We start from the raw sequence: 20,357 nt of genomic DNA, 5'->3' as shown, positions 1-20,357 counted from the left end.
CAGTAGCTAGTCTATTTCTGCAACTGAAAATACCAAACAAATGGGCAACAGCATAAGCCGGCTTGTTATCCAGCTTTTGACAAAAATTTAGATTTAGTACGATGCCGGGAGCTGAAGGCGATTTGCACAGCTAAGGGACAACACGAGCATCAGGACTCATATGATATATGCCACAGCAAAGCCCTACAAACATCAACAACACGCGTCTGACTGCACCTAGCCAGGCAAAGGTTTTAGAGAATCTGCTTCGCATTTGAGGTATAATACTGGCGGTGCTGTCACGTGTGTTTGGGTAGGTGAGAGAGTGACGTAGTGAAACAATGAATACATAATTACACTGCGTGTGAGAGAGAAATAGTGAGATGGAGAACATGACATGGAATGGTATTAAATCTTACAGTAATAACAAGGGTATCGTTAGAATACTGAACTACTATCTAGGTATCTTTGCCTTTGTCAACAGAGAGAGAAAGAGAGAGAGAGAGAGAAGAGAGATGAGAAACAGACAGGTTTTTTTCACCTCTGTCTTCCTCCCTGCTTCACTTAATGTGTTTACATCATGTACGTCGTTATTACATTTCCATCGCTCTCTCCTAACCTTCCTCACTCTCTCATCTCTCTTTCTTCCCAGTCCTCAATCCTTCCTCACTCTCCTAGCTCCCTCATCACACTTCTCACCCTCTCCTCTCTCTCTCATTCTTCTCACCTCACTCTTTCACTCTCCCTACATACTCCTCACCCAAATCCTCACTCCCCTCACCATCTCATCTCTTTCACCTGACACTCCTCATTCTCTCCTCACACTCCTTGTTCTATCATAAGAACATAAGAACATAAGAACGAAGGAACACTGCAGAAGGCCTACTGGCCCATGCGAGGCAGGTCCAAGTCCCTACCGGCTTAAGCCAATGCACCCAACCTAGTCAGGTCAGGTCACATTGACTCAAGGGAGGAACACGGCAACCGACCCGTTAGCACAAGCTATCAGGTCTAACTCACACCCACCCACATCTACTCATGTATTTATCCAACCTATTTTTAAAGCTACACAACGTTCTGGCCTCTATAACGGTACTTGGGAGTTTGTTCCACTCATCCACAACTCTATTACCAAACCAGTACTTTCCTATATCCCTCCTGAATCTGAATTTTTCCAACTTAAAACCATTGCTGCGAGTCCTGTCTAGGCTAGATATTATCAGCACACTATTTACATCCCCTTTATTTATTCCTGTCTTCCACTTATAAACCTCAATCATATCCCCCCTAATTCTACGTCTTTCTAGAGAGTGCAGTTTCAGGGCCCTTAGTCTATCCTCATAGGGAAGGTTTCTGATACATGGGATCATCTTTGTCATCCTCCTTTGTACATTTTCCAGAGAATTTATATCCATTCTGTAATACGGTGACCAAAACTGTGCAGCATAATCTAAATGAGGCCTAACCAAGGATGTATAGAGTTGAAGAACAACCTGAGGACTCCTATTATTTATGCTTCTTGATATGAAGCCAAGGATTCTATTAGCTTTATTGCGAACACTTATGCACTGTTGTCTTGGTTTCAGATTACTGCTAACCAGAACTCCTAAATCTTTTTCGCAATCCGTAATATTAAGATCTACATTATTTAGTTTATATGTGGCATGGTTATTGTCCTGTCCAACATTTAGAACTTTGCATTTGTCTATATTAAACTGCATCTGCCACTTCTCCGACCACTGCATCAGTCTATTCAAATCTTCCTGGAGTGCTCGAATGTCCTCGTCAGAATGAATTCGACGGCCTATTTTGGTGTCATCGGCAAACTTGCCGATGTCGCTCTTTATGCCCTCATCTATGTCGTTTATGTAGATTGTGAACAGCAGGGGGCCCAACACTGACCCCTGTGGAACACCGCTCGTGACGCTTCCCCACTCTGATTTCTCCCCATTTATGCAAACTCTCTGCTGCCTATTTGTCAACCATGCCTCTATCCAGGAAAAAATTTCTCCTCCTATTCCATGTGCTTTAATTTTCCTCAATAGTCTCTGATGTGGGACCCTGTCAAAAGCCTTACTGAAGTCCATATACACAATATCATATTCGTTACCATGATCTACCTCCTCAAATACCTTAGTGAAAAAAGTTAATAAATTCGTAAGGCAGGAACGTCCCTTTGTAAAACCATGCTGAGATTCGTTGATTAATTTATGCTTTTCAAGGTGGCTACGAACTGCCTCGGCAATTATTGATTCCATAAATTTTCCCACTATGGAGGTTAGGCTTATTGGTCTATAGTTCGAAGCTAAGGACCTGTCACCTGTTTTGAAAATAGGTATCACATTTGCCATTTTCCACTTATCTGGCACCATGCCAGTTTGTAGTGATATGTTGAAAAGATTAGCCAAAGGTGTGCTAAGCTCCTCTTTACATTCCTTTAGAACCCTTGCATACAGTTCATCAGGGCCTGGGGATTTGTTAGGTTTTAATTTATCTATTTGCCTAAGGACCATGTCACTTGTGACCCTAATAGTGCACAGTTTATTATCGTCCTGTTCTACATAATTTATCATTACTGGAATATCACTGGTATCCTCCTGTGTAAAAACTGAGAGGAAGTATGTGTTAAAAATTCTACACATTTCCTTATCACTGTCAGTGAGCTGACCCGAGGAACTTTTGAGTGGGCCTATCTTGTCCCTGATCTTACTTCTGTATACCTGAAAGAATCCTTTTGGGTTAGTCTTCGATTCTCTTGCAACTTTAACCTCATAATCTCTTTTTGCTTTTCTAATTCCCTTTTTTATTTCTCTCTTTAACTGAATATATCGATTTCTTAATTGCCCCTCTCCTCTTTTGATTTGCCTATATATGCCTCTCTTTTGACCAATCAGATATTTTAATCTATTGTTCATCCATTTAGGATCATTTTTGTTTGATCTGATTTCCCTATTTGGAACATAATTTGACTGAGCAGCTAGAACTATGCCCTGGAAAGCATCATATCGGCAACCATCACCACCTACCTGACCCCTAGTCAGGTCATTCCAGTTCAGCCCACCTAAGTAATTTTTCAGTCCTATGAAATCAGCCAAGCGAAAGTCAGGGACGGAGACTTGATTGCCATTATTAGGGGAATTCCATGATATGTTAAAACTGAGTGATTTGTGATCACTCTCCCCAAGCTCATCATTAACCTCAAGATTATTAATTAGTGTTTCCCTACTGGCAAGAACCAAGTCAAGGAGGTTATTTCCCCTAGTTGGCTCTGTCACAAACTGTTTTAAAAAACAATCCTGGATCGTATCAAGAAAGTCACCCGACTCTAAATTTCCTGTCAAATTGCTCCAGTCAATCTGTCTATAGTTGAAATCTCCCATTAGCACAACATTTTCGTATGTAGATGCCTTACGAATTTCGTCCCATAGAAGTTTACTGCACTCCCTATCAAGATTTGGGGCCCTGTAAATCACACCCAAAATTAGTTTTTCTCGGCCCTCGAGAAGCTGTAACCAAACAGATTCAGTGGCTGACGCTTCTAATTTAATATCTTGTCTAACACAACAATTTAAATTGTCTCTGACATACATCGCTACTCCACCACCTTTCCTGTTGACCCTGTCAGTGTGGAATAATTTATAGCCTTGTATGTGACATTCAGATGGCATCTCTCTATCTTTCAGATTGAGCCAGGTCTCTGTTATAGCAATAATATCTATGTTTCCTGCACTTGCAATTAATCTTAGCTCATCTATCTTATTTCTAACACTCCTGCTATTAGTATAGTAAACCTTAAGGGAGCTAGTCCCTTGCTGCCCTCTGCTGTCCCCCTTTGTTTTCTGACCTGTTCTATTGTCTTTATTTATAACTTCATGCTGAATGCCTTTTATACATTTACTGTTTCCAACCCTAGTGTTGCAACCTGCTTGTTTCCCACACACACCCATACCTCTATCTTCCATCAGTTTAAAATCATAGGCATTTCACCAATGGCCTTCTCAATCGAGTCTGCAAGTGCTACCACCCCTGCCCCAGAGAGATGAACCCCATCCCTTGCATACATATCATGTTTGCCATAAAAGTTGTTCCAGTTGTCAATGAATGGGATTGCAAGTTCCTTGCAGTATCTGTCTAGCCAGCAATTTACACCAATTGCCCTAGACAACCATTCATTTCCTACTCCCCTTCTAGGCAAGATGCTACATATGATTGGGATCCCTCCCTTAGACTTAATGAAATCTATAGCTGACCTGTACTTATCTAGCAGCTCTTCTCTCCTACCCTTCCCAATATCATTTCCACCAGCACTGAGACAGATAATGGGCTTGTTCCCATTACCTGACATGATATTATCCAGTCTGTTGACAATGTCCCCAACACCAGCTCCAGGGAAGCACACTCTATCTCTCATCTTCTTATTCCTATTACAAAAAGCACGGTCAACATATCTTACCTGAGAGTCACCAACCACAAGAATGCGCTTACCTTCATTAGCAGGGGCAGTAGTACCCTTACCTTCACTGGCCACTGAAGTACATTCATCCTGGAGAACAGAGAAGCGATTTCCTACCTTCAGATCTTCACTCTTAACTTTCCTTACTCTGATGCGCCTCCCATTACTGTGAACAACTCGCCACTTGTAGCAGGTGCTGGGCTGCACCTCACTGCTGGTACCCGTTGCTACCTCCCCACCTACAGCCTCCTCACAGTGAGAGACAGACTGCACCTCACTGCTAGAAGCCTCATTCCCCACATCTCCAACCACCTCACACTCTCTCCCAGGCCCATTGAGGTGGACCTTCAGCCTCCTAATCTCCTCCTGGAGAAGCAAGACCTCCTCCTTCAACTCTCCAAACTCAGTTTTTAAAACACTGCAGAAGCAAGCCATGCTTTGTAACCGTCCACGCTAATCCCCAAAGCTACTACTCACTTTCTCTTCACACTCTTCATGCTCTCCTCACACTCAACACTCCTTTCACTTTATCACATTCTCCTCGCCAGCTCTGGTTGCTCTGCGTTTTTCTTAGTATCCTGTCTTTGTGTTCTGCAGACCGTGTTCTTCCGTATTTTTCAAAATGTGACTTCTCTAACAAGTAAGATTTTTCAATGACACGTTTTTGGGCCAATTTTATTCTCGATGGTTTCATCCATTTACTCCCTCTCTTCTTCTTCTTCTTCTCTCTCTCTCTCTCTCTCTCTCTCTCTCTCTCTCTCTCTCTCTCTCTCTCTCTCTCTCTCTCTCTCTCTCTCTCTCTCTCTCTCTCTCTCTCTCTCTCTCTCTCTCTCTCTCTCTCACTCTCTCACACACATATTTTCTCCATTCGTTAAAAATTAGAGTATGTATGTTCATGCGTATACAGAAAGTATACGTGTCCAAGTATACGTAACAATGGACTGCGCTGTACATGGGATGTGTATTTTTTCTCTTCTCTTGTGAATAATCCATTCCTGCGTCAGTCGTGTATGTGTCATCGGATCGTGCATCAATCGACGTATGGCCTCTGTTCGTTCTTCCATATTCTTTCTCAGCTTCTTGACGTTTTAAACTGTTTTATCACACGAAAATACACTTATTTTCCTTGTGTGAATGCAGTGTGCGAAACGTTCCATTTGTCTGGATAGCGCACACTATGATTTGTGTATGAAATGTTCTCTATGTTCGATTTGTGTGTAATGTATTGATATATACTGTTATGTTTAAGCATTAATATTCGATTAATGCATATTATGTACACTACGTGTGATACTTTGTGATGCCCCTAGTGAGTCGTGTACGTCTTCGAGTCTTGAATGATGTACACTGTGCTAAAAGTGCTTTTTTTGTCCATGGTAGTACAACAATCGCTCTCAGAGACGCACCAAAATACTCTGCTTACCCATTCATCTTCCCTCACTGCCTCTCTGCTCGAGAAGGAACTTAGCACTCTGCCTGTCCCTCTCATTAGTATCATTAATTTTCTAATTGTTACTGGCAAGACAACAGTGCACTGAAATAATATCTACCTTTTTTTTTACTTTTTTAATCTGTTGACTTTTTCATCTTTATGACCCTGAACAATGAAGAAAGTCTCAAAAGTTTCCATCACTGAGGATTTCAGTCTAATCTTTTCTCAATACTTTTATTTCATTTAGCTCTAAGATTATGTGGGAAAAGGTAACAGCTAATTCTCTCACCGTCTTTCTCATCGATCACTATTTCTGGTTAATTTTCCTACGCTGGGACACAGATCGCTGAGATACAATAGAAGAGGCTGAGATGAGACTTGATCCACAACCAAGATATCAGTATTGCACTTCCTCTGCTCTCAGGTTCCCTCTCGTCCTGCGACTTCAAAGGAGGACCTGAGATGTGGCTGCATCCCTCAGTTTGATGACCTTTTCCTTTCATCTCACCGAGAATCCTTGCATTTTTCCGTCGTACACCAAGTCCCCACACTACAGCAGAGCTGGAGACAAGAGTTGACTCTCGCACCATAAGCCTCAAGATTCTACTCCCTCTTCCTTTGTGTCGTCTTCATGATTAGGTTCCCTTCTGCGTCTTCTATATCATGGAGTCTTCCTCTGCGTGTGTTCTGTATCCTCTAGTCTGTGTGTGTGTGTGTGTGTGTGTGTGTGTGTGTGTTCTGTATCCTCTAGTCTGTGTGTGTGTGTGTGTGTTCCGTATCCTCTAGTCTGTGTGTGTGTGTGTTCTGTATCCTCTAGGCTGTGTGTGTGTGTGTGTGTGTGTGTGTGTGTGTGTGTGTGTGTGTGTGTGGGTGTGTTCTGTATCCTCTAGGCTGTGTGTGTGTGTGTGTGTGTGTGTGTGTGTGTGTGTGTGTGTGTGTGTGTGTGTGTTCTGTATCCTCTAGTCTGTGTGTGTGTGTGCGTGTGTGAGTGTTCTGTATCCTCTAGTCTGTGTGTGTGTGTGTGTGTTCTGTATCCTCTGGTGTACTCACCTAATTGTGGTTGCAGGGGTCGAGACTCAGCTCCTGGCCCCGCCTCTTCACTGATCGCTTCTAGGTCCTCTCCCTCTCTGCTTCCTGAGCTTTGTCATACCTCTTCTTAAAACTATGTATGGTTCCTGCCTCCACTACTTCACTTGCTAGGCTATTCCATTTCCTGACGACTCTATGACTGAAGAAATACTTCCTAACGTCCCTGTGACTCGTCTGAGTCTTCAGCTTCCAATTGTGATCCCTTGTTTCTGTGTCCCTTCTCTGGAACATCCTGTCTCTGTCCACCTTGTCTATTCCCCGCAGTATCTTGTATGTCGTTATCATGTCTCCCCTGACCCTTCTGTCCTCCAGTGTCGTCAGTCCGATTTTCCTCAACATTTCCACGTACGACATTCCCCTGAGCTTTGGGACTAGCCTTGTTGCAAACCTTTGTACTTTCTCTAACTTCTTGACGTGCTTGACCAGGTGTGGGTTCCAGACTGGTGCTGCATACTCCAGTATGGGCCTAACATACACAGTGTACAGTGTCTTGAGCAATTCCTTATTAAGGTATCGGAACGCTATTCTCAGGTTTGCCAGGCGCCAGTGGTTGCGGGGGTCGAGTCCGAGCTCCTGGCCCCGCCTCTTCACTGATCGCTACTAGGTCACTCTCCCCGAGCCGTGAGCTTTATCATACCTCTGCTTAAAGCTATGTATGGATCCTGCCTCCACTACATCGCTTCCCAAACTATTCCACTTACTGACTACTCTGTGGCTGTACTCTGTACTCTGTGTGTGTGTGTGTGTGTGTGTGTGTTCTGTATCCTCTAGTGTGTACTCACCTAGTTGAGGTTGCGGGGGTCGAGTCCGAGCTCCTGGCCCCGCCTCTTCACTGATCGCTACTACCGTGAGCTTTATCATACCTCTGCTTAAAGCTATGTATGGATCCTGCCTCCACTACATCGCTTCCCAACTATTCCACTTACTGACTACTCTGTGGCTGAAGAAATACTTCCTAACATCCCTGTGATTCATCTGTGTCTTCAACTTCCAACTGTGTCCCCTTGTTACTGTGTCCAATCTCTGGAACATCCTGTCTTTGTCCACCTTGTCAATTCCTCACAGTATTTTGTATGCCGTTATCATGTCCCCCCTATCTCTCCTGTCCTCCAGTGTCGTCAGGTTGATTTCCCTTAACCTCTCCTCGTAGGCCATACCTCTTAGCTCTGGGACTAGTCTTGTTGCAAACCTTTGCACTTTCTCTAGTTTCTTTACGTGCTTGGCTAGGTGTGGGTTCCAAACTGGTGCCGCATACTCCAATATGGGCCTAACGTACACGGTGTACAGGGTCCTGAACGATTCCTTATTAAGATGTCGGAATGCTGTCGGAGGTTTGCTAGGCGCCCATATGCTGCAGTAGTTATTTGATTGATGTGCGCTTCAGGAGATGTGCCTGGTGTTATACTCACCCCAAGATCTTTTTCCTTGAGTGAGCTTTGTAGTCTCTGGCCCCCTAGACTGTACTCCGTCTGCGGTCTTCTTTGCCCTTCCCTAATCTTCATGACTTTGCACTTGGTGGGATTGAACTCCAGGAGCCAATTGCTGGACCAGGTCTGCAGCCTGTCCAGATCCCTTTGTAGTTCTGCCTGGTCTTCGATCGAGTGAATTCTTCTCATCAACTTCACGTCATCTGCAAACAGGGACACCTCAGAGTATATTCCTTCCGTCATGTCGTTCACAAATACCAGAAACAGCACTGGTCCTAGGACTGACCCCTGTGGGACCCCGCTGGTCACAGGTGCCCACTCTGACACCTCGCCACGTACCATGACTCGCTGCTGTCTTCCTGACAAGTATTCCATGATCCATTGTAGTGCCTTCCCTGTTATCCCTGCTTGGTCCTCCAGTTTTTGCACCAATCTCTTGTGTGGAACTGTGCCAAACGCCTTCTTGCAGTCCAAGAATATGCAATCCACCCACCCCTCTCTCTCTTGTCTTACTGCTGTCACCATGTCATAGAACTCCAGTAGGTTTGTGACACAGGATTTCCCGTCCCTGAAACCATGTTGGCTGTTGTTGATGAGATCATTCCTTTCTAGGTGTTCCACCACTTTTCTCCTGATAATCTTCTCCATGATTTTGCATACTATACATGTCAGTGACACTGGTCTGTAGTTTAATGCTTCATGTCTGTCTCCTTTTTTAAAGATTGTGACTACATTTGCTGTCTTCCATGCCTCAGGCAATCTCCCTGTTTCGATAGTTGTATTGAATATTGTTGTTAGGGGTACACATAGCGCCTCTGCTCTCTCTCTCAATACCCATGGGGAGATGTTATCTGGCCCCATTGCCTTTGAGGTATCTAGCTCACTCAGAAGCCTCTTCACTTCTTCCTCGGTTGTGTGCACTGTGTCCAGCACATGGTGGTGTGCCCCACCTCTCCGTCTTTCTGGAGCCCCTTCTGTCTCCTCTGTGAACACGTCTTTGAATCTCTTGTTGAGTTCCTCACATACTTCTCGGTCATTTCTTGTTGTCTCTCCTCCTTCCTTCCTTAGCCTGATTACCTGGTCCTTGACTGTTGTTTTCCTCCTGATGTGGTTGTACAACAGTTTCGGGTCAGATTTGGCTTTCGCTGCTATGTCATTTTCATATTGTCTTTGGGCCTCCATTCTTTTCTGTGCATATTCGTTTCTGGCTCTACGACTGCTCTCCTTATTCTCCTGGGTCCTTTGCCTTCTATATTTCTTCCATTCCCTAGCACACTTGGTTTTTGCCTCCCTGCACCTTTGGGTAAACCATGGGCTCATCCTGGCTTTTTCATTATTCCTATTACCTCGTCGTACTCTTGCCTTGGCCTCCTGCTGTTCTGTGGTGGGTTATACATCACTGCTATTACCACCTTGGGACCTCCAGAGTGAAGCGTTCCCGCTATGTGTGTGTGTTCTGTATCCTCTAGTGTGTGTGTGTGTATGTGTGTTCTGTATCCTCTAGTGTGTGTTTGTGTATGTGTGTGTTCTGTATCCTCTAGTGTGTGTGTGTGTGTGTGTGTGTGTGTGTGTGTGTGTGTGTGTGTGTGTGTGTGTGTGTGTGTGTGTGTGTGTGTGTGTGTGTGTGTGTGTGTGTGTGTGTGTTCTGTATCCTCTAGTCTGTGTGTGTGTGTGTGTGTGTGTGTGTGTGTACTCACCTAATTGTACTCACCTAATTGTGGTTGCAGGGGTCGAGACTCAGCTCCTGGCCCCGCCTCTTCACTGATCGCTACTGGGTCCTCTCTCTCTCTGCTTTCTGAGCTTTGTCATACCTCTTCTTAAAACTATGTATGGTTCCTGCCTCCACTACTTCACTTGCTAGGCTATTCCACTTGCTGACAACTTTATGACTGAAGAAATACTTCCTAACGTCCCTGTGACTCGTCTGAGTCTTCAGCTTCCAGTTGTGACCCCTTGTCCCTGTGTCCCCTCTCCGGAACATCCTATCTCTGCCCACCTTGTATATTCCCCGCAGTATCTTGTATGTCGTTATCATGTCTCCCCTGACCCTTCTGTCCTCTAGTGTCGTCAGTCCGATTTCCCTTAACCTTTCCTCGTACGACATTCCCTTGAGCTCTGGGACTAGCCTTGTTGCAAACCTTTGTACTTTCTCTAACTTCTTGACGTGTTTGACCAGGTGTGGGTTCCAGACTGGTGCTGTATACTCCAGTATGGGCCTAACATACACAGTGTGCATTGTCTTGAACGATTCCTTATTAAGGTATCGGAACGCTATTCTCAGGTTTCCCAGGCGCCCGTATGCTGCAGCGGTTATTTGGTTGATGTGTGCCTCCGGTGATGTGCTCGGTGTTATGGTCACCCCAAGGTTTTTCTCCCTGAGTGAGGTCTGTAGTCTTTGTCCACCTAGCCTATACTCTGTTTGCGGTCTTCTTTGCCCCTCCCCGATCTTCATGACTTTGCATTTGGCTGGATTGAATTCGAGAAGCCAGTTACTGGACCACATGTCCAGCCTGTCCAGGTCTCTTTGCAGTCCTGCCTCATCCTCGTCCGATTTAATTCTTCTCATCAACTTCACGTCATCTGCGAACAGGGACACTTCAGAGTCTATTCCTTCCATCATGTCGTTCACATATATCAAAAATAGCACTGGTCCTAGAACTGACCCCTGTGGGACCCCACTCGTAACAGGCGCCCACTGTGATACCTCTCACGTACCATGACTCGTTGCTGCCTTCCTGTCAGGTATTCCCTTATCCATTGCAGTGCCCTCCCTTTTACATGCGCCTGATCCTCCAGCTTCTACACTAATCTCTTGTGTGTGTGTGTGTGTGTGTGTGTGTGTGTGTGTGTGTGTGTGTGTGTGTGTGTGTGTGTGTGTGTGTGTGTGTGTGTGTTCTGTATCCTCTAGTGTGTGTGTGTGTGTGTGTTCTGTATCCTCTAGTCTGTGTGTGTGTGTGTGTTCTATATTCTCGAGTCTCTCTCTCTCTCTCTCTCTCTCTCTCTACATCTACTATATAACTGACTGTCCTCTCTGAGTCTAATTTATCCTTAGTGACCCTCTGTGTCTCTTATATCCTGGAGTCCCCGGCCACTCTGGGACGACACAGGGAAGGATGGAGGTGAGCATGGGACTTGAGGGGAACACAGACGTGGACCTCCTGATGGTGGCCTCCGGGAAGGACATCCCCATGGGACTCCCCGTTTATAGTGCGTCCTGTCGCAGCTAGGGCGCTGCGTCCCCCGGCAGCAAGCATCGACCTGGAGGAAGAGAAAGAGAGGTTATTGCGCTTTTTAACTTTTACACATCGGTCATGTCCCCACAAAACCAGGGTGATACAGAGAAGAAAAAAAGAGTTCATCATTCATTCAATAGCTGTCTTGCCGAAAGTGTGTGGACATCACTATTTAAATAGTTCTCCGATCTGCAGCATCCTTCACTCATTCTTCTGGATGTGCAAATTGGTTGCCCTCGCAAGGAATAGGTACGCTGAGGCAACACCCACAGTGTTCTGTTAAGCTACTTTGTTGTGAGAACAAAAGCCATTATGTTTCCCCTGTAATATTTTATCACACAGGATGGATTTCATATATCAAGGAATGAAACCTGTCAACTTCAGCTGGGAGACTTCAGTAATATGGCGCAGTAGGGAGTGTAGAGTGATGATAGTGGGAAGAAAATCCTCGACATAAGCCATAACTGTCCATGAAATAATTCTGCAACAAATCCACAAATTGAAATGAAAAACATTAGACATTTCAGTTCTGGACCATTATCCAGTGGTGACATGACGATGGTCCAGGGTGGACCGAAACTTTTTCTGGTTTTCCATGCCAACTCGTTGGTTTGTTTGTGAAGCAGGCGAAAAAAGGAAGCAAGCCGATAAATGGCTGAAAGAGACGTATAAAACATCGTAAATTTTTATTGTGTAAAAGTGTAGCTCAAGTGCAGGTTTATCACCATGTATTAAAAAAAAAATTCCCTTTAAACCACTCAAAATGGCGAGGCCACTTAATCTTTCTTACCTTTCTCTCTCTCTTTCTCTCTCTCTCTTTCTTCCTGTCTACCCAGAACCCTATTTTTTCACTGCACTATCCTACCCTAGTTCATCCCCTTTCTATTCATGGTGTTTCTCTTATAGCCTAAAAAATAAACACTAGATGTACTGCAGCCTCTGCGAGATACGAGAAAGGTATCCCCGTATCTCATAATCCCAGCCCCCTCTCCTCAATGCAATCAAAAGGAATAATGCAGGACTGTGATGAAATTATAATGCAACAAAATATAAAGACATATGTACTCGTACATAGGTATGTGCCTGTATACAGAATATAAATATAAGTATGTATAGTTACGCATATGTCTGTGTGCATGTATGCATATATGTATTGTGTTGTGCGACTAGGTATTGCTGTGTGACTAGTTGATGGTTCAAATTGGAGCGACACGCCGTCATTAGCTTCATTTTCCTATGTTCGGATTGTTTGTGCGTATTGTTTTCGTGTATATGTATGTATGCATGTCTGTATAGCTGTGCATGAGCGCAAGGAGGTTACAAATTGGTGATTAGCCTGACAAACTGCACCATTAGCGGTGGGATCTTGCATATATAGAGGCACATATACCTAACCAACTCGGGTACCGTAACTTTAGTGTGTTTTAATTGAATTAGATGTTTTATATACAAATGTTGAACTGTGTGTGAGTGACGATTGTGCGTAATCTGGTGGTGGAAGAAGAGTAGCGAGGTTACAAGAAGTGTGTGTGGATAAGGAGGAGGGGGGGAAGGAGGAGAAGAAGGAGATGGTGGTGTAGTGTAGAGAGGGAGATGGTGGTGTAGTGTAGTGAGGGAGATCTTGGTGTAGTGTAGTGAGGGAGATGGTGGTGTAGTGTAGTGAGGGAGATAGTGAGAAGCAAGTCGCCCACCATGAGCACCACCTGTGGTCAAGGTCATCTATGTACTGGCTTAAGACAGAACCCTCTTGGGCCAACCCCCATCCAGTAGGACAAAACCCCTAGGAAAACAAACAAGGCTTAACTTAACGTAATAGAGCCTAACCTAACCTAGTCTAAACTAACTAAACCAAACATTCCGTAACTTACAAAGAACTAAGAGATGTTATTTGTCATCCTCTGCACTCCTACTGAGGAGGTCTCCTCCTGGTGGCTTTTGTTCTAGACACATGTTGCACATTTGTCTAATTCATTATCTTGTTAGCACTGTATGCCATTGATATACTTCTAACTCATGCCCCAATTCGTGCCTTAACTCGCACCCAAACGTGTGCCTCAACTAGACTCCTGAATCCAGCCCTGTTTAAAATCTAGATATTGCCCTGGTTACCCTTCACAGCGTTGAATACGTCAACCTGATCGGATGAGCCCTTCTCGGGTTATGTACTAAATAAAAAGGTGATACCCTATAACGATAAACCTGCGGTATATATGCATTCTATATAAATTAATTTAAGATCTTATTATGGAAAATATAATTAGCTGGAATATATATATATATATATATATATATATATATATATATATATATATATATATATATATATATATATATATATATGTATAATATATATATATATATATATATATATATATATATATATATGTATATATATATATATATATATATATATATATATATATATATAATATATGCAGAATGTATATGTATGTATGCATATATATACATATATATACATATATATATATACATACAGTATAGTCAGAGATTTCGGTGTACAGCCGAAAGATCCTGGGTTCTATATTTTGGCAGGACGAGATGTATGAGTAGGAATCCTTACACCTTTTGCCCGTTCACCAAGCAGTAAGTAGGTACCTGAGCACTAATCGACAGTTGTGTATCTCATCCTTAGAGGACGAGGACGGGACACCACGAGCAAAGTGCTGCAACTTCAGACAGTAAATGAAACAAAAGAAATTACAAACGGGTAATTGCAAACGCGTAAATCACATAGAGGTCATTAGAAATAGGTAATCACAGATAGGTAATGAGGTGCAAGCAATGACAGAGGTAATTACAAACAGGTAATCCTCTCACTCACTTGTTAGAGGAGGAACGCGAGGATCCATTCAGTAAGGTAGCATCAGTTCGGGAGATCCGCTGGTCTGAGGCCGTAGACACCTGGCGGTCTACAGGATACCTGAAGGAGAAGAAAAAAGAAGTGTAGGGATGGAGGGGCCTTGATGCTGGCGAAGGACTCTTGATCCCTGGAGCTGGAGTTACCCTTCCCCTTCTTAGGATAAAACCTGATTGCCCTCACGGGTTCACAGCTTACATAAATAAAAACTGATAATAATTGTTAGTCTACGATATTTTTTTAAATTGATTCTTACCTATAAAATATTTTGTTTCCAGTAGCAGATAATATATATATATATATATATATATATATATATGGTATATACATATATGTGTGGTTTTGAATCATTTACCAAACTGCGGCAGTCCAAGATTCGACCCCACGACACATTTTCCCGCCTCAAGAGGCCACACAATGTACATGTCACCTTACCAACTGGGCCATCGAACCTACATCTTTATTACTGAACCCAGTACATCTTTACTACTTAACCCAGTACATCTTTACTACTTAACCCAGTACATCTTTATTACTGAACCCAGTACATCTTTACTACTTAACCCAGTACATCTTTACTACTTAACCCAGTACATCTTTACTACTTAACCCAGTAAATCTTTATTACTGAACCCAGTACATCTTTACTACTTAACTCAGTACATCTTTATTACTGAACCCAGTACATCTTTATTACTGAACCCAGTAGATCTTTATTACTGAACCCAGTACATCTTTACTACTTAACCCAGTACATCTTTAATACTGAACCCAGTACATCTTTACTACTTAACCCAGTACATCTTTATTACTGAACCCAGTACATCTTTACTACTTAACCCAGTACATCTTTATTACTTAACCCAGTACATCTTTATTACTGAACCCAGTACATCTTTATTACTGAACCCAGTACATCTTTACTACTTAACTCAGTACATCTTTATTACTGAACCCAGTACATCTTTACTACTTAACCCAGTACATCTTTATTACTGAACCCAGTACATCTTTACTACTTAACCCAGTACATCTTTATTACTGAACCCAGTACATCTTTATTACTGAACCCAGTACATCTTTACTACTTAACCCAGTACATCTTTATTACTGAACCCAGTACATCTTTACTACTTAACCCAGTACATCTTTATTACTGAACCCAGTACATTTTTATTACTGAACCCAGTACATCTTTATTACTGAACCCAGTACATCTTTATTACTTAACTCAGTACACCTTTACTACTTAACCCAGTACATCTTTATTACTGAACCCAGTACATCTTTACTACTTAACCCAGTACATCTTTATTACTTAACCCAGTACATATTTATTACTGAACCCAGTACACCTTTATTACTGAACCCAGTACATCTTTACTACTTAACCCAGTACATCTTTATTACTGAACCCAGTACATCTTTACTACTTAACCCAGTACATCTTTATTACTGAACCCAGTACATCTTTACTACTTAACCCAGTACATCTTTATTACTTAACCCAGTACATCTTTATTACTGAACCCAGTACATCTTTATTACTGAACCCAGTACATCTTTACTACTTAACCCAGTACATCATTATTACTGAACCCAGTACATCTTTACTACTTAACCCAGTACATCTTTATTACTGAACCCAGTACATCTTTACTACTTAACCCAGTACATCTTTATTACTGAACCCAGTACATCTTTATTACTGAACCCAGTACATCTTTATTACTGAACCCAGTACATCTTTATTACTTAACTCAGTACATCTTTACTACTTAACCCAGTACATCTTTATTACTGAACCCAGTACATCTTTATTACTGAACCCAGTACATCTTTACTACTTAACCCAGTACATCTTTATTACTGAACCCAGTACATCTTTACTACTTAACCCAGTACATCTTTATTACTTAACCCAGTACATCTTTACTACTTAACCCAGTACATCTTTACTACTTAACCCAGTACATCTTTATTACTGAACCCAGTACATCTTTACTACTTAACCCAGTACATCTTTATTACTGAACCCAGTACATCTTTACTACTTAACCCAGTACATCTTTACTACTTAACCCAGTACATCTTTATTACTGAACCCAGTACATCTTTATTACTGAACCCAGTACATCTTTACTACTTAACCCAGTACATCTTTATTACTTAACCCAGTACATCTTTATTACTTAACCCAGTACATCTTTATTACTGAACCCAGTACATCTTTACTACTTAACCCAGTACATCTTTACTACTTAACCCAGTACATCTTTATTACTTAACCCAGTACATCTTTATTACTGAACCCAGTACATCTTTACTACTTAACCCAGTACATCTTTACTACTTAACCCAGTACATTTTTATTACTGAACCCAGTACATCTTTATTACTGAACCCAGTACATCTTTATTACTGAACCCAGTACATCTTTACTACTTAACCCAGTACATCTTTATTACTGAACCCAGTACATCTTTACTACTTAACCCAGTACATCTTTATTACTGAACCCAGTACATCTTTATTACTGAACCCAGTACATCTTTACTACTTAACCCAGTACATCTTTATTACTGAACCCAGTACATCTTTATTACTTAACCCAGTACATCTTTACTACTTAACCCAGTACATCTTTATTACTGAACCCGGTACATCTTTACTACTTAACCCAGTACATCTTTATTACTGAACCCAGTACATCTTTATTACTTAACCCAGTACATCTTTATTACTGAACCCAGTACATCTTTACTACTTAACCCAGTACATCTTTACTACTTAACCCAGTACATCTTTACTACTTAACCCAGTACATCTTTATTACTTAACCCAGTACATCTTTATTACTGAACCCAGTACACCTTTATTACTGAACCCAGTACATCTTTATTACTGAACCCAGTATATCTTTATTACTTAACCCAGTACATCTTTATTACTTAACCCAGTACATCTTTATTACTTAACCCAGTACATCTTTACTACTTAACCCAGTACATCTTTACTACTTAACCCAGTACATCTTTATTGCTTAACCCAGTACATCTTTATTACTAAACCCACTACATCTTTACTACTTAACCCAGTACATCTTTACTACTTAACCCAGTACATCTTTACTACTTAACCCAGTACATCTTTACTACTTAACCCAGTACATCTTTACTACTTAACCCAGTACATCTTTACTACTTAACCGAGTGCATCTTTATTACTTAACCCAGTACATCTTTACTACTTAACCCAGTACATCTTTACTTCGTAGCCCAGTACATCTTTACTACTTAACCCAGTACATCTTTATTACTTAACCCAGTACATCTTTATTACTGAACCCAGTACATCTTTACTACTTAACCCAGTACATCTTTACTTCGTAACCCAGTACATCTTTACTACTTAACCCAGTACATCTTTATTACTGAACCCAGTACATCTTTATTACTGAACCCAGTACATCTTTATTACTGAACCCAGTACATCTTTACTACATAACCCAGTACATCTTTACTACTTAACCCAGTACATCTTTACTTCGTAACCCAGTACATCTTTACTACTTAACCCAGTACATCTTTACTACTTAACCCAGTACATCTTTACTTCGCAACCCAGTACATCTTTACTACTTAACCCAGTACATCTTTACTACTTAACCCAGTACATCTTTATTACTGAACCCAGTACATCTTTATTACTGAACCCAGAACATCTTTATTACTGAACCCAGTACATCTTTACTACTTAACCCAGTACATCTTTATTACTTAACCCAGTACATCTTTACTACTTAACCGAGTGCATCTTTATTACTCAGCTCTTGTAAATAATGAATATACACTGGATAACTTTTATTAATTTTCTTTAAAGCTGTTAAAAATAAGATACGAACACTGTTAGTTTGAGTGAAACATGCACAGAGAATGACCAGCTTTTTTTATTTGTTTTAGGTTCGTTAAATACGTTCAGGGAGAGGAAGGAAGATGGTATCCAACGTAATTTGGAAAGCTTTATTGAGTCAAAACTGCTGTACATGCAAAATTTGAGTAGACGGGCACACGCGGATTTTAAGTGACTGGAATATACAGATAAACCTCACATAGGAGACTGAAACTTGTGACGACGTTTCGGTCCGACTAGGGCTATTAATTAGTTACAGTAGCACACGAAAGTAAGAGATGTAGTATTTATACGAAAGGAGGGAAGGGACGGGAAAAAGAGAGGTAGAAAAATGAGAGAGGTAGATAAATGAGATAGAAAATGAGAGTAGGAAGTGGAGATAGTAGTGGAAACTGACACATACAGTAAAGAAATTGTAGGAGAGCTCAGACGTTCGGAAACTCAACTGACCTGAAGAGGAGCCTAAGAGCGTTGAAGCACCTCACCCACGTCCGCGCCTCCTCCTCCCTGCCACACACAACACAATAATGAATTATTCCACGTACCACATGCTCAATCACCCCTTCCATGTACAACCTTTTCAACCACCTTTTCCACGTACTACCTGTTTAGCCACCCCTTCCATGCACAGCCTGTTCATCCACTCCTTCCACGTAATCACCTGATCAACGACCCTTTCATGTACTACTTTCCACGCACTATCCCTTTAACCATCCCTTCCATCTACTACCTCCAAATCCACCCCTTCGATATACAAGATTAATTATTCCATATACTATTTCTTCTACCACCCCTCAGATGCACCGTAAAAATGATGTCTAGTGCTTTCAAAGGCTCTGAAATATTCATGTGTTTCTGTAATACGTGTAACCTTTGTACCCTTGCCCAGTGGTACACTAAAGTACCTCCTGCGCAACACTTCGAATTCCACGTTATGTGTGTTTGTAGCCTGAGTCATGCTTGCCTTTGTTCCTTTAACTTGTATTTGTAGTCTGATTGTCATACTTGCCTTTGCTCCTTTAAATTGTGTTTTTAACCTGAGTTTCATGCTTGCCTTTGTTCCTGTGTCTTCTGTTTGTAGCCTGAGGGGATCATGGCTTGTTATTGTTCCTGTGTCTTGTGTTTGTAGCCTGAGTTGCATAATTTCATGCTTGCATTTGTTGTACCACTTGATATAGCTCACTTTGAGCAGAATGCTGAAGCTGTACCAGTTGGTATAGCTCACCTCAGAGAAACGTTGCCTAAGTGTCTTTATATCACAACTACATGCATAAACATTTGTAGTTTCTATGTTCGTTGGCATGATGGCTAAAGCGACATTCTCTTCCCAGTGCTTGTCTAGCTTTTCAGCAAAGTGCCTCAGATCTGAACAAATAATTGTATAAGATTATGTCTTTCTCTGTCTGTCTGCCTCTCTTTCTTTCTCTCTCTCTCTCTCTCTCACTCCCCTCCTACTCCTCCACTTCGTGAATAATATTAGCAGTTGGCTAACACATGAAAGTTATACAGTAATGATATCTCTCCATCCTTCCTCTCCGTTCTTCCCTATTCGTCTCTCTCTTTCCTTGCGTCCTTCCTCTCTATCCTTTCCACGCCATCCTCAACCTATCCCCTCCTCCTCCCCACCCTTGTCAGTTCCATAACTAGCACAAGTGAACCGTGTAACTCAAGGCTGTCTGAAGCTGCTTGGCCTCGTATGTCGAGGCATCTCAGGTGGAGGCATGAAGAAGGAGCACACAGGTGGAGGCATCAAGGAGTATCGCGCAGGTGGAGGCATCAAGAGACATCTCGGGGAGGAACAAGCGAGGCATTATGCCTGACCATTAGTAACGCACCTCACTTGAGGCTGTCGTTGAGAGAGTCTGTGAGGGTGGCACTGTGCCTCAAACTGCCGTGAAATGTTGTCTATTGAAGCGAGGAGGACGTCTCAGTCAGAATATCCTCCATTAAACTT

The 20,357-nt window shown here is 42.1% G+C and overlaps 1 protein-coding gene across 8 annotated transcripts in view; it reads right to left on the bottom strand.

The window, feature by feature from the left end:
- Positions 1–11,239: 11,239 nt before the first annotated feature.
- LOC128688680 (substance-K receptor) overlaps positions 11,240–20,357 on the bottom strand; it is a 185,545-nt gene continuing 176,427 nt past the window's right edge. For 7 of the 8 annotated variants that reach the window (XM_053776645.2, XM_070084418.1, XM_053776643.2 and 4 more), the window contains 3 exons: positions 18,854–18,910; positions 14,456–14,554; positions 11,240–11,638 (listed from right to left, as the gene is read on the bottom strand). In XM_053776645.2, the coding sequence (XP_053632620.1) occupies positions 11,449–11,638; positions 14,456–14,554; positions 18,854–18,910 (346 nt within the window). In that variant the 3' untranslated portion in view covers positions 11,240–11,448. The remainder of the gene's footprint in view (positions 11,639–14,455; positions 14,555–18,853; positions 18,911–20,357) is intronic. The other variant, XM_053776649.2, reaches the window with a different exon arrangement.

Source organism: Cherax quadricarinatus, chromosome 13, assembly GCF_038502225.1.
Source record: "Cherax quadricarinatus isolate ZL_2023a chromosome 13, ASM3850222v1, whole genome shotgun sequence".
In the NCBI taxonomy this organism is placed as follows: Eukaryota; Metazoa; Arthropoda; class Malacostraca; order Decapoda; family Parastacidae; genus Cherax; species Cherax quadricarinatus.
Note: the sequence above shows the minus strand (reverse complement) of the source record. Positions and strands in the feature narration are given on the sequence as shown.